The sequence below is a fragment of the Thunnus thynnus genome, chromosome 6, assembly GCF_963924715.1.
Source record: "Thunnus thynnus chromosome 6, fThuThy2.1, whole genome shotgun sequence".
NCBI lineage: Eukaryota > Metazoa > Chordata > Actinopteri > Scombriformes > Scombridae > Thunnus > Thunnus thynnus.
The window spans coordinates 20,688,820-20,704,276 of NC_089522.1; the positions used below are offsets into that span (position 1 = coordinate 20,688,820).

The 15,457-nt window shown below is 42.0% G+C and overlaps 1 protein-coding gene across 7 annotated transcripts in view; it reads right to left on the bottom strand.

The window, feature by feature from the left end:
• The window catches only part of LOC137184637 (uncharacterized), a 36,368-nt gene that overhangs the window by 8,220 nt on the left and 12,691 nt on the right, over positions 1 to 15,457 (bottom strand). For 2 of the 7 annotated variants that reach the window (XM_067592492.1, XM_067592493.1), the window contains exons 2-5: positions 2,690 to 2,897; positions 974 to 1,028; positions 703 to 793; positions 164 to 585 (exon numbers count right to left, since the gene is read on the bottom strand). In XM_067592492.1, the coding sequence (XP_067448593.1) occupies positions 164 to 585; positions 703 to 793; positions 974 to 1,028; positions 2,690 to 2,817 (696 nt within the window). In that variant the 5' untranslated portion in view covers positions 2,818 to 2,897. Of the gene's footprint in view, positions 1 to 163; positions 586 to 702; positions 794 to 973; positions 1,029 to 2,689; positions 2,898 to 3,544; positions 3,569 to 4,604; positions 5,050 to 12,787; positions 12,948 to 15,457 lie in introns of those variants that run through there. The other 5 variants (XM_067592494.1, XM_067592495.1, XM_067592496.1 and 2 more) reach the window with 5 other exon arrangements.

The window sequence follows — 15,457 nt, forward strand, 5'->3', positions numbered from 1 at the left end:
GATTAGCATGTGTAGCACTGGTTTGGAAATGACCCCTTGAATCCCCCTTGTGGAGAGTTTGCTGTCTGACAAATGTGAATCACTGAATGTATGAGTCGCAAGCCAGTTCACATTTATATCATAATAAAAGCTTATAGTTTTGGTGCTGTGTGTATGTACGTACATTCCCATGCCCGTTTCCATTACGGGCTCCATTGGGCTGAATTTGGGGGCTTTGGGCAGCTCTGATTGAAGCCGGAGTGTTAGTTGATGTGGGTGGTGGAGCAGAAGGGACCTTGGGGCCCGCGTCACCTTCCCGGACACCTACACTTTCGTATAGTCCGTCATCCAGGCAATGGGTGGGGGTTGGATTGTTCCGCAGGCCCACCTCAGTGTAGGTGTGGTCTCTAGCCTCCCCCCCTCCTCCCCCCCCTCCTCCTCCTCCCCCATCTCCTCCTGTTTCCCCCCCTCCCCCCTGACCAGATCCCTGGGGACTGGTGGGGATCTGGGGAAGCTGGCGCCCATGGGAGGGCCTCAGGTCCGTCTGGGAGCGCCGGCTGTGGAGGAGCAGGAGGTCCATACTGGCTGGACGGCTCTTACTAACAGCTGCACAGAGAGAAGGAGGAGGGAGGGGGCAGCACTGAAATAGTGTAACAGCTCTGGGTTGTAAATCATATAAGAGCTTGCTATGCTGTAGATTGTCATATACAAACTGTCACTTACAGTTTCCATTGCAGGGAAAGCGATTGATCTCATGCAGCCTGGTGTCAGATTTGCTCATGGGGTTCAGTTTAGGATGTCGAAGGGTGCCCTGCTGTCACACACACACACACACGAACATGTTACTTCAAGCATAAACCATGCAAACACGTGCACGTGCATGTGCATCACTATATACAACCAGCTATTCAAGGAGGAAGGATAGACAGAAAGGAGAAGAAGGAGATGGAGAGAGAGGGAAGGAAAGAAAGAGAGTAATGAAAACATGTCTCACCATATTTACAGATGTCCCTTTCTGTCCGGCTGGGGGGTGCTTGCTCTTGTTTTTTCTGACACAACATCAAAGTGAGGAAGGTCAAATGGAGCCGGTGGACAGAGAGAGAACATACACACACTCAGATCAGATAGATACTATCAGCATCAACTCTGGTTAGGGCATAAAAGTCCTTGGTTGATAACAAGAGTCCAGTCAAACAGCGAGTGGAGCGTGACTCAGGTTTTTTGCCAAAGCGGAGGATGTCCTTCACTGTGGAACTTTTCTTGTGTTTTTTTCTAGATCCTTGCACAGAAAGATCATTACTAATATGTAGTTCCCTTCATGCTAATTCCCTTTGCCATTTTACTTATTCGTCTTGTGTAAAAAATGTTACTAGAATAGAGTTACACATCACTGTGGATCCCTGAAGGAGGCTGTAGCTATATGAAACTGCTGATATGGAGAGGGAGAGATGAGATGAAGTACGACGACAAAAGCTCCTGGGTGCAGGTGTGAATGTGAGAACCATTCTACCCCCATCTCGTTTCTCTCACTTTGGAGGGCGAGGCTCTACATCACATAATATGTGAGATCTTATTGCTGCGCTGCAAAACACAATGTAGCAATAAACTGCAATTCTGTTTTCCAAACAGGTGCAGAAATCACACAAATATTGTCTTAAACAAGTCGCCCGAAATACAACTGAACATAAAAAAGTACCAGAGTCAGATCCATGTTACCACAGCTAGCTATTGTCTCCTCTAGTGAGCTGGAACTCCATCCTATTCACACAAACATATGGCCACTATACCCCAAGGGAACCATGAGAAGGTGAGGAGGGCTCCCTTTGGAGATGTTCATAATAAGATTGCACAGGAGGGGGTTTAAGGTAAAAATGACATGGAGGCATTGAGACGTATAAAGAAGGGCACCAATTATTTTGTAGGTTTTAGGCTAAGATCTTACAGGATATCTATTGTAAGCCTTGGCTTTGAAAAGAATCAGTTCAGGGAGGTATTTTTCAATCAATACTAGTTCCAGGATTTATTGTATTGGTGCATGACAAAGTGAATTTGAACTGGTGAACTACTGAGCAGTCAGCCCCTCAACATCACCGGTGGGGAACATATATTTTATTATTTAGATCTCAACATAGTGTGGTTTTATTTCCATGACATGAGCTGGTTTGACATTTCTCTACATCCTTATCTGTGTATCCCATGGCAACAAAGCCACAGTGCAGCCTCTGATTGGTCCCCGAGGGTTCTGGAAAAAAAACAAAAAAAAGCCATAGGCTCTTCCATTGCTCTTGCCTAGCTCAGAGTCTGATCCTCTTTAAACCGCGGGGTGCTCCATTGCTTTTGCCTGCTGAGGAGTCTGCTTAAGAGGGGTGACGTGAGGCTGCTCTGACTCTGGCCTGTCTCCTCACTGTCCTGTAAACATTATTTCATCTGATCTGACAATTGCAGCCATTAACATTCATTACTGCCACTCCGCTCAGAACAGGGGGATAAAAGAGACGAAGAGAACGGATGAAGGGAAAAGAAAGAAGGGAGGAGAAGAGTTCAGAAGAAGTGGAGACACATAAAAGAAGGAGTGGATGATGAGTGTGATTTGAGAGGGCATGGGAAGCTGGCAGTGGAGATGATATAAATCTAGTTCTTTTTTATTATTTATTTCTGCCCACACCCTACTTTTTTTTACACATTTCAAATTACGTGACCACCCTCTCACCTTTGGCAGCCCACGCAGACCAGGACGATGAGGATGGTGACCACAAAGGCGGATGCTGCTGCAATGGCTCCCAGGAGCAGCAAGTTTCGGTAGGGATGGTACCCGTAATTTAGCCCGTTGTCATCCATGACATACACTCCCTCTCGCTCACTCACTCACTTCCACTCGAGCTCAAACTCTGCCACACAGACCGTCTGCTCAGGAAAACCTGCAGAGATACGGGAGGAGGAAGAAAGAAAAAGAAAAGATACAACACATGAGTGACATGAGAGATAAGAACAAACTGGAGAAATGCTGCAGAGAGTTAGGTGAGAAATGGTGTGTGCGTGCTTGGTTTGCCTGTGGCTTTTTGTCACTGTCTCTTTCTGACATATCAGTTTCTATTTTTGACTTGCTAGAAGAATAATGCACAGAAAATAGAACACCTTACAAGGCAGCCACAATGAGCATGCCAAAAAAGGTTTCATCATCATCTTTCTTTTTGTTGTTAACAAGAAAAAAAAGATCAAATAATGCCGTAATATTCATTTGACTAGCCAGAGAGATTCTTTTGTTAGTTTTACAGGAAAAACCAACTGAGCTCCCCAGAGTAGTGTCTTACTGAAGGATGGACCAGATCCACTACTGCTACACTTCATTTCCTGGCAGAACACGTTCCCTTTTCTCCAATCAGCAGTGGCTCAAACACCTCCAACAAGATTTTAAATTTTTTAAACTATGGTACATATTGTAGTGAGTGTTATACTACAAACAACATAGCCCTTTCACCTCTCTTATACCTGAACACACAAGGGCAAACAAAACCTCCACAACCACCCACTCCACACGCACTCAATCAATGTCCGACAGAATTACCTCTGAGGAGATCTACATGTTCGTCCTTCAGTATTGGATTAGTTTAGACAAATTTGAATTCTGCTTCGAAAGTACCTTTAAAAACAATTTATATCTATAGATATCTTAGCAACTGAAAACTTGTAATGTGTAAAGTTGTTGCTAAAACATCTGTAGCACTTAGCATCACTAGCTAAAACATAACTACCCCAAATAACAGTTTTTGAGGGCAAACAATATATTAAACTTAACTACCAATCCGTTGCAAATGGTTGCAGAACAAGTACATTGTTATATTTCTGTGTATATCGATACATGGAAAAATAGTTTTAGAGTTCAAGCAGTATTCATGCAGTTTAGAATTGGTGGGAAGTCCGATTAAGCTAACATAAACCCAAGCTATTTAGTCAATTAAGCTAACGTTAATGGCATAATGTTTTGTAATTTGAGGTATACTGACCATATTCCATATTACCTCTTATACATTTGAATATAAACATTTCATACATTAGGAAGCTAATGTTAATTTTGTCCGCTAGCATAAGTTCAGCTAGCTATGCAGCAGTTACAGTGTCTAAATATTTAGTAACAACTAATCTCTGCATTTGAACTAGCTTGTGGGCTTTATTTATAATGATGCATGATGCAAACTCTCCACATAAACCTACATTACAACTAGGCTGAGTTTGAATTTAAAGAGTTGGTGCAACCGGCTCCCAGAGCATAGCTTCTAAAATGTCACTTGAACATGAGAATATGTTCAGTTTCAGGTACAACGCATGATCACAATTACTGATGTATCAGCACCAGACATTTGGAATTTGGAACAGTTGTGAATACCTGCACTCACTACTCTGCACATTTTTCCAGAAGCACAACAACACACAAACATGCATACACTACATATGCTGTGCATTCCTTTATAAACAGAGACAATGGCAGCAATGTGGTTCAAGTATTAGATTAGAGAGAAAGCTGAACATCCGGGATCCAAATGACAAAGCAAGCAGTAAGCAGAAGGAGGTCATGGCAAGCTACTGTATATATTGTGTTTGTGAGAGAGAGCGATTCTGGAATATACCACCACAGGATCTGGCTCTGGCTTTCTGTTTCTTGGAGATAAAACTGCATCTTTTTTTTTCATGTCCTCTTTTCTTGGTCCCTCACCCCCTCTCTGTTCCTCCAGATCTCCTCTCCTCCTCCTCCTCTCTCTCTCTGTCTGTCTGCCTGACCCTGCAGATATGTGAGGCGATGCACAGCGAATGAATTAGCAGAGCAGAGGCCTCAGACAGCCCTTTATAGAATAGACAGACAGGCAAGGCAGGCAGGCAGAGAACAACGCCGTGGAGAGAGGGAAAATGAGAGGAAGAGAGTGAATGAAAGGGAAGGGTAAGAGAGAGGTGATGAGACACATGAGTGGGATGAAAGGAGAGACAGGTGGGAGAAGATGCAAGGAAACGAGGGAAGGCAGAGAAAGAGGGGAGCACACTTAAAACATGAAGGAGGAATGAAGAGGGGAGGTTGTGATAAACAGTGGAGGGGTAGAGGGGGGGAGGGAAGAGAGAAAAGAGAGTGATGAGACGAAGAAGATGAAGACAGTGAGAGAAATAGTGGGGAAGCCTGGGAGAATGTGCAATGAGCGCAGGGAGGGGGGGGGGAACAGAGGGAGAAGAAGAAAAAAAAAAAAAGGATGAGGCGATGAGAAGGAGGTCATCAGCGGTCTGTTTCTGCCTGCATTTTGTCAGCCCCTTCTGAAAAATTCAGAGGAGAAACACATACAATGGGTGCGTTTTTTTTTTTTTTCTTTTTTTGAAACGCCAGCGAACACAATGCAGGATGGGAGCACATGTCTAGAAGCATACTTAACAGTATGTGAAGCTCACAAGTGGTGAACAAGACTCTGGAGGAGGAGAGGCAGTTTCTGCACAACGCCCCTGCAGCGCGCTCAACAACGACACACAGTCAGGGTGCAAGAATGTTTATTCCAGCATCTGTCTTCATCTCAGAACATCAACCAGTAAAAATGACGACACCGATAATAACAGCATATTGAGAACGATGACGACGGCGGCGGCGATAGCCCTATCGATGGCTGCTGCCGGTGATGATTATAATAAAGATGTCAGATGAAGATGATGAGGAGGATGAAGGGTGCAGCTACTGATACAGATGGTAATGATGGTGGTGGTAATGAGGTCAAACTGAGAGTTGCGAAGACGCGTCGAGGGGCGGATGCAGGCAGCAGAAATGGCAGAGCAGCAAGCAGGATGCAGCGGTGCAGCGCAACCACAGGGTGGAAGGTTTCCTCTGAGATCACACACACACACACACATACACACACACACACGTACGCAGCAAAGAAGAGAACACACAGCAGCATAAAAACGCTAGTATGTTGTGTTGCAAATCTAACAATCTTTGGATTACACAATCACTTTGCAATGAGAAGCCAAACCAGCACGGTATTTAACTCTCAGACGTGCAACTGGGGTCTTAACAGATTCTCTACAGCTTCCTTATTATTCAGTATCTACTCAACAGAAGCTAATTATAGTTTCTACTCGCAGTTATGCTTAAAATAGATTGTTGAAAAGAGACAAACTCTGAGACAATCTGAGTTTTATAATTGTAATTTCCAGCTCTCAGCTTCAACAGACCCCAGTTCACTTTCATTTCTTTGTGTTTTAACAGTTTTCTTGAAGGAATTTATTCATCATTCACAATTCTGTCAGATCCAGATCCATGCAGCCTCGTCTCATGTAGGTTAAATCACAAAAACATTTTTCTAGTAACAGGATTCAACAGACCTTGATAACATAATGCTGGTTTTCATTTGTAAATGAATTTACAGTATATTATAGTGGTTTTTTTTTAAAATGTCATCTGTTTAATTAGATGTGTCATCTGTTTTAATTAAATGAGTAATTAATTACCAAGAACAATCCTGTTTGATGACGGAAATATCATATTGGGGTCTCTCGGATGGCAGCGCTGCTTCAAAAGTGGGGCAGTTTTTGAAGGTTTAAAAATAAGCGTAACCTGATTTCAGTTACGTTTTAAGGGATGACATTTACATTTACTGTTACATTTTGGATTACATCATGAGTCGCTATAAATTGTTAATGCCGTCAGTAGTTGGCTCAAGAGATGTTGGTTCAGCTTCCTGTGTAGGCTCGCTTTTACTGAAAGAGCAGAAAAACTGAACATTGACTTTTATACAAACAGAGCCGAATGCTGTACAAAGCATAAACTGAGCAGCTTTTGGGAGGCTGAGTGTGTATAAAGTGCATTAAGTGATTCCTTGCAATCACCTAAAATTAAAGGAATCTGTGCAGCTGCTGTGCTCATTCTCGTATACTCAAAGGCTCAATTATAACAATTCATGATTAGGGCTGCAACTAACAATTATTTTCATTATAGATTAATCTGATGATTATTTTCACAATTAACTGGTTAATTGTTTGGTCTATAAAATATCAGAAATAATGAAAAATGACAACCACCATTTCCTAAACACTAAGTTGATTATCTCACATTGGTTGTTTTGTTCATCCATCAGTCTGAAGCACCAAAGATTCAGTTTATTATCACATCACAAACAAAGCAGCACATCCTCAAAACTAATAAGCACACCTGACTTTTGTTTTTTTTTAAATGGATGAGAGCTTCAGCACAGTTAAATTATTCTCTTTAACTATTATGTAAGTGTTGGAAACAGAGAAGGGAATATGCAGACTCATAGACCTGCATCATAATACAGTAATACTGTGTTAGATCTCAGAATTTTACATTAAAATGTTTTGTGACTGTCAGTTTGAGAAACTGAACAATCTTAAATTACACCACAAGCACAGTGTTTCTCCGAGGAGTGAATCTAGATGTATTTTTACCCTGTTACAGTTATCCCCGACACTATAACCACTAATGTAATAAGAATCAATCAAGTTCTGGAGCTCTACAGCTCCTGGTGTCTCTAACCAGCCTTAAACGGTCAGTTAAACAAACAATCAAACAAGCAAAAAGCACCTCGTATTCCTTCACTGATCACTAGTAATGATCCAGCCATGCAGACGAGCATTGATTTAATGCATGCATTTAATTCATTGGATGTGAATGGAATTTCTTTTCTTTCTTTTTTTTTACTCAAAATGAGCTTGTCTTTTCTGAATCAATGTCCCAGTTACATAACCCACGGGCCTCGGAGAGAACAGTTTTCATTAAACCTACTGTACTTCCAACGTAAGAAATGGTCTCTATGAAAACTGTTGACAGAGAGGACATTGTTTCTGGAAAGACATGTAGCTGTTCTGCACAAATTAACTTCTATTCACCTCCCTAGATTAAGAATATAAAACTGACACTATCTGCCTGGCTGGATAGCACTATGAGTGAGTGAGAAAATATGTTTTTGTTGAACTGAACCGTTTATAACATTTGCTGTACCTACAAAGTGGTTCAAAACATCAGAGGTCCATCAAAATTTGCCTCTGGATGATATTTATAGTATTTCATTAGTGTTCAAGTGTTTTCTATTATTTCAGCTCTGGTGAAGAGTTATAGGGAAGCATACAGAGACTGAGACAGTATTTTAAACTGACATTTTAGCGAAACATTTGGATGCTAACAGATAATTGGATACTTGGATACTACTCCAGTTAGATTTTAAGCATCTCAAACCAAAAGAGAAACTGTTCGTAGTAAAACAGTCATATCATATGTTCCAAACACAATACGTACTACAAGTGCTTGTGAGAATATGACCCATATGACCTTGTGCTCCTCCCCACCTAAGAACAGCCCACTTCCACTTGCCACTTCCAATTCAGTGTCACACTTTGATGGTCACTTTTTCCTTGTATCTCCCTCCCTAAGCCGGCCGTACTTATCACATAAAGATTCCCCAAAAAGCCTCTTTTCCCTCTCTCTACATTGGATTAACAAAGCCGGCATCCGTTCAATTTTCCTAATTGTTGCCAGAGATTCACAAGGCTGATATGTCCCCGTCATGTTCCTGAGTGCGGCTTTCAGTCTCTGTCATCACATAAGGACAAATCCAACTAAGTGATTATTATCAAGGGCAACAACAATGGAGTAAACCGCGAGATGTGAGGATCGCTGCATTCGTGTGTGTGTGGGGGAGTGTGTGGCACTACTCTTGCTCGATAAATGAATGAAATGAACTAAGCACATGCCACTTCGAAAAAGAGGTAAACAACCAAGACGTCAGTTACAGGCTAACAATCCCTATTAGATGTATGAAAGATGTTCAGTTACATCAGCCCCTGGATATCAAGCTGTGAAGCAGTCTGCCCACTGTTCACCCAACCATCACGCTTTTTGAAGATAAGTCATCGATGGACACATAATCTGTGATGGACGGAAATAAATGGTGATGGTAAAGGAAAAATATGGGAGTGTGGAGGGCAACATGTCTTCCAAACATCGCGAGGCAAGTTCATCAGAGGCCCGGACTACAGCACATTACAGCTGAGAGGAGAGACGAGAAATCACATCATGTCCATGGCAATCTCTGGCCCCGCGGGACACTGCTGCACTGTGCACAACAACATGGGAGTGATGGGGAGACAGAGAGGAAAAAAAAAAAGGAAGAGCGAGGGAGGCAGGGAGACAGTAGAAGGCAGAGGTGGGAGGGGTGGGGAGGGGGTTACAGCTTAACCCTCTGACATTTTTGCCATCAGCTGCAATGCCTATCTCTAAGCCTCACAGACACACCCACTGAGGACTAAGACCTTCTACCGGCACTTGGAAATTCAGTTTGCAATTTAGTGCCTATCCCAAAGCGACCCGCTACAAGTGGTCACATAACAGATCAAGTGAACATAACCTGCTGAGCTATTTGTCCTGGACTAACATTCTAATCTCATAAGCAAGAGCAAATATGATTTGAACTCTGCTCAAAGCTTTGAAAACATCCCTCTCTTAATGAGTGAGACGATTAAGTGTCAAGTGTGCAATTATCTCTGAATTGTTAAATGCGATCATGTACATTATATGTACACTTTTTAAAGGATACGGTTGGTGAAATTCAAGTTTTTTTTATTGTCAACAGATTGGAAGATCAAAACTGATTGATCCTACTAACAAGGTTTGTATGTGTTTCTTCTGTGTCATAGACCTCCACTGTTGTCCAAAAACATCATCATCAGCATCAAAACATGTTAAAAATGGATGAATAAGTCAAACTGTTGCACTGGATGAGATTGGCACTGTAGTTTATTTTAAATCAACCGCACACACACACACTGCTTTACTGCTGTAAATACTCACTACAGCACCAAATGTGTATTACTGTAATCTGCAGCTGAACATAGTTCCCATCAAAAGCACTTTTTACTCCTTTTTGTGAAATGTTTGCCAAAAACTACAACACCTGTTTCGTGAAATTACATAGCCTTTAAAAATTTTTTTTTACGTTTGTGTTTCTGTTGTTTTTTTCAATGTTTTCAGTAGGAATTAATAAGCATGGGTATTGAGTACTACAGAAACGGTAGAGAAAAAGTACTGAGTGAAAGACTAATGTATTACTGGTATTAGTCTTTCATGGCATTTGTTGACTTGACAATAAGAAGAATGTAGAATAACGCCGGCCTTATAATAAGGACCCCGAGAATAAACTATAAGAAACAACAATCATAGGAAAATGTTAATGTATTTCTTCTCAAAACATTATTAATTATGTAATTAATGTCATCTGAAAAAAACAACAACAGATTATTATTATTTTGGGAAAGTTACAGTTAATTTGCATATTGTATAAAATGAAAATATATTTTGTCTTTAATACAAATTGCAGCTTTTATCCCAAGTACAATATTTCCACAAAGCCTTCAAAATGACTGACAGAGTGCCCCTCATCCTCCTCACCCCCCCTACCGACAGTGTGTGATACTTTAAACTAGAACATGAACTTAATAAGTAGTTCCATCTATTAATACTGCATAGGCAGAATTGTGTGCTTTCGACTGGGGTCCCCCAGGACCCCAAAACAATGGTATTTTTAAAAAGTGCTAATTATAAACAAAAACAGAACACAATACATGAAGTTATTAGGAACAAATTGATTGACAAAGTCCTGAAAAATTGGCACGATAGAATAAAGCATTTGTGAGAGATGACAAGAAAGTATATCTCTGGGGTCTGCGGGTACCTCAGTCGGTAGGGTTAAGGTTAAATCTGTACATCTGTGTCTGTACTACCTCATCAAATGGTATGATGTAATTACTATATAAATAAATTATAGGGTGTATGTTGTATATGGCCTCATTTGATGCTATTTTTGCTTATGTAAAGACCTTTGTTGTTTGTCTGCCATGTTTATATCTGTCATGATGATGGGTAGGAAAAAAAAAAAGATTTCTAATCTTAAGGGGACTTGGTTAAAAATGTTAAACACATAAACATTTGTAAAAATCCACTCTCTTCTATTCTCAGAAGAGGACAGTTGGCAGCTCCACTTCGCTTGTTTGTCTTATCTGTCCCACACCCGATCGTGCCGCCTATGATGTCCTCAAATGGCAAACCCTTGTGTTGTTTTATTTTTAGAGTTACACAGGATTTTGACATTTCATTCGTTTGCCTCATCCTGTGTCGCATGGCGAAATCTTTCCACCATAAAACAACAAAGAAAATCCCAAAAGGTTGCTCAACAGATTTCTTTGTTTCTCTCTGTTTTCGGGGTGGATGTGTGTGTCTGTTTTAGCTGCTGAGTGCAGGATATGTGCAAATAACATCTACCACAAACGGGAGCAAAATGCTAAAATGTGATGAACAAAACTCTTGTAGTGTACATACCCTGAAACCAAATGCTGAATGGGAGCATTCACTCTTGGCGTGTGTATGTAAATTTAAAACCTGACGGGAAGTGTGTGTGAGAGGCTGTGAGGGGTCAAGCTAATAAAAATAAGCCGAATAGACTTGATACAGTTTGTTCTATCAGTGCTTTCTGAGTGCACAGAGGACAGTTCCAGTTCCTTCATAAGCCGCAAATATAGTATAGTGCTGATCCTACAGACTCAGGCAAGCCAAGACCCCATTTTCCTCTCACTTGACTCGACTTAATTAACCAGAATGAGTCAGAAGCAACATTCAGGATTTAAGATTTATCCTTATGGGATTGGGGATCTCCCTGTTTCCCGCTCTCTCTCTCTATCTCTCTGTTTATGGTTGACTTCAGTGCCAACTTCCTGCTCATTACTTTAATGATGGTGCTACTGTGAGCTTATGCTCACGAGTGCAGTTTGCTTTTTAACACCGCAGTTTGGGAATAGCGAGAAATACGAACACACACACACACACACACACACATGCACACAAACTCATGCACACAGCGACAGAGAATCAAATGAAATCAAAATCCCACACATGCATTATGGATGTGTGTTGTAGCAAAAACAACTAGCAGCCTTGCCGAAAAACTTCCAAAAAAATCCGAGAATCCTTCACAGCCTGCATCTGCGTGTGAGTTGCGTGATGCCCACAGTGCTCTGTGAACATGCATGCACGCATTTACCAACAATAAAGAGTTAATGACAGCGGGAAAAGTAAATGGGAAGTTGGGTAAAGAGCAATGAACATCTTTTTCTCTCCTCTGAAGTATCAGCCTAACTCTCGACATAACTGTAATACAGAGAAAGAATTTGACAGACAACCCCAGCTCTCTGCTTTTGCTTTAGATGCATTATTCATCTGTGTGCCAATTTGGAGGAACCCTCCCAATCCCCCATCTAGCACCAAAAAGAGGAGAGGCGAGAGAGTGAGCGAGAGAGAGAGAGAGAGAGAGAGAGAGAGAGAGACAGGCAGACTAGAGAGAAAGAAGTCACAGCGAGAACGTCAGAAAAAGAGAAAGACGGGAAAAAAAAGGGAGAGGAGAGGGGAGAGGAAAACACCAGAACAAAAGAATGAGTGAGACAGACGCAAAAAAAGCGGGAGCGGGAACGGCTCAATCTCTCCGCTTGCAATGTAGTGAAACATCCAAACAGGATTTCAAATGATCCAGGGAGACTTCTCCCTACATGTTTTGATATTCCCAGCTCTGCCCAACTTGTCTGCGCAGAGCAGATTAATGACGATTTCCACGCTAAAGACTCTTAAGCCTGTCGAAAACACAGAGAGAGCAAAGACCACGGGCCTGGAGCTCACTTCGTTTAGCCTAAAACCAAACTGCTTGCTGTTGCTAAATCGAAGTCACACAGGCTGCAGTATATGCCAGTGCAAGCATGCTGTCAAACATATGCAAACACACACTCTTCATAACCGCACCAAGACGCCGGGATCCACCGTTTTTCGCTCGTTGTGTGCTCTGCCATCATGTCTTGCTATCTCTAGTGTCTTGATATTGTCAGGATCATCCCAGCATCCCTCCCCATATCCACACTGGCAGCTGTTGAAGCCGTCCATCCTGGGACAGCCTGCCCCAGATTTAACCCCGCACACTCAGACTCCGTCTCACCCTCGCCCTGTTTCCAGGTTTGTTCCCTATTATGGCAGCAGCCTGTCACACGTACAGACCAGATCTCTTTAACATTGCAGCCTAACAGAAGACAAAGTGGTCACTCATAGCAGCACCTCTTCACCATGATGAATGTGTGTGTGTGTGTGTGTGTGTGTGTGTGTGTGTGTGTGTGTGTATGAGGGGGAGGGGGAGTGGGGATGGGAAGTGTGTGGGCTGGATCAGTAGGATTGCTGTTTAATCTGCCACCGTCTCCCCATAACATAGCTCGGAGCTTTTATACCTAACAGCTGGTTGCCCACGTTACTGCACTACATAGAAGACTGCCTGGCTGTAGATACCTACAAACCTCACTATTTAATCTCAATTTAAACACATACTGTACAATAATGTCTGTAATATATCTGATGTGCTTAGTTAATTATTTCCCAAAGACTCGCTACTACGTGATCATTTCTACCGTAGCGTTACGAAATAGCATTAATGAATGTTGCCGCTGTGAAGGGCGTTGGCTCACACTCCTCTGCTGAAGGATCTGTCAAACCGTGGAGCTGCTCTGAGGATTCGCCTGTCAGATTTGGCCTTATTTGTCAGTTTGCTGTGATTCTGCTCCCTCAGCTTTGTCGTGTCACCACTCGGATTGCTTCAGAGAGCTCCCGGGAGTCGCTCACATGGAGGGTATATGCCAGGCCTCGTAGCTGATTTACATCAGGTCAGTCCTTGCCGAGACAGACGGAATGCTTAAGCTCTACCAATAACACTAGTTATGAGGATTTAAACAGCAATGATAATCTCCAGAGGTGCTGTCATCACAATCAAATGAGGCTGTAAAAATAGGGCTTACTCTTCATGCAGCACTGACAATTTATTTTAAACTATTTAATATTAGAGGTGCAGGAAAATTGCCAGTTTGCACTATGAAGAATTGTCCTCTTTTACATTTTAATATACTGTATGACTACATCAACAGAGTGACTGCACTGACTTACCTGTGCACCTACACATATGTAGATGGACAGGTAAGTCATTGCACATGTAATTTCATGTAAATGCAGAACAAAATTAGGGCTGCAACTAATGATTATTTTAATTATCAATTAATATGCAGATTATTTTTTTGATTAATCGTTTTGTCTATAAAATGCCAGAAAATTGAGAAAAATGCTGTTTCCTCTCAGACAGACGACACAGAGAAGCTTCAAATCCTCACATCTGAGAGGTTGCAACCAGCAAATATTTGGCATTTTTGCTTAATAAATGAACAATTATTAGATTATCAAGATACAGTAGTTGCAGACACATTTTTGGTCCATCTGCTAATTGACTAATTGTTGCAGCTCTAGACAAAATATTAGAAACGCTGCTATTCACTACTAACTACAGTCTCAAAAATGATCACAGATGAATGGATGATCCAAAAAACATTGTAAGCGTCACAAAGGTAGGAATTATTGCAGGTGTATTGTGTTGGATTGCTAGATACAGGTGTACCTAATGAAGTAACTCAATATATACTGTATATAAGACACATTTTTGAAGCTTCAGGCTATGTGCGCAGCTATTTTGTGATCAAACTCCAAAGTATTTCTCTTCCTCAAGACAGACTCAAAAGAATCCCAGAGTCACACGCTCCCACAAATCATTTATGGCAGCCCAGCTCGATGGAAAGTTAACTGAGAAACATTTAGATTTTTCAGTTTCCAAGGGCATTTATGTGTCATGGCCCTGTTCAGTTTTTCTGTATAGATCCTCAGACATCACAAATTCATTCAAAAACTCAGCACAACATCTGATGACTTCAGGATTATACCCCCATGTTTTCGCATGCAACCCCCCCCCCCCCCAAAGTCAAACAAACAGAAACACACACACATGCACGTGTAGACCCACATGGCAGCGCCAGTTCCCAGGTCTCGGGTGGCGAGTGATGTTTTCACACTTGTGTGGGGAGATTGCTATTTCTGCGCGGAGCCAGATAACTCAATTATTCATCGCGGATGCTGGTGCACTCACTTTACCTCTATAAGAAAGAGGGCGGGTGTGTCTCGCTCAGACTGTGTGTTCCATATGTGTGTGTGTGTCTACGTGTGCGTCTGAGCGTGCGCGAGTGCGAGAAGCCCTCCAACGGAAGATGAACCGCTGACATGCCACATCACACAGTAGGAGAGGAGAGAGGCAAGAGGAGAGAAGGAAAAGAGGCTGTCATAAACATGGCAATCAAAGAGATATGAAGCGGGAGGTGAGGATCAAAGAGCAGAAGGAGAAGAGGGAAGGAATTAGTTCCGTTATCTTCTCTCTAAGCCAACTGTGCACCTTACAAAGAAAAATACTTTTTGAATTACCAGCAAAACTGAAACTCAGCTACCGTGGCGTTCAACCTTTCTGCACAAGAGGGCATTTTAAGCACCTCCTGCAGTCTTGCTCCTGTGGTCTGAAACTAAAGCATACCACACCTGTTGTTTTTA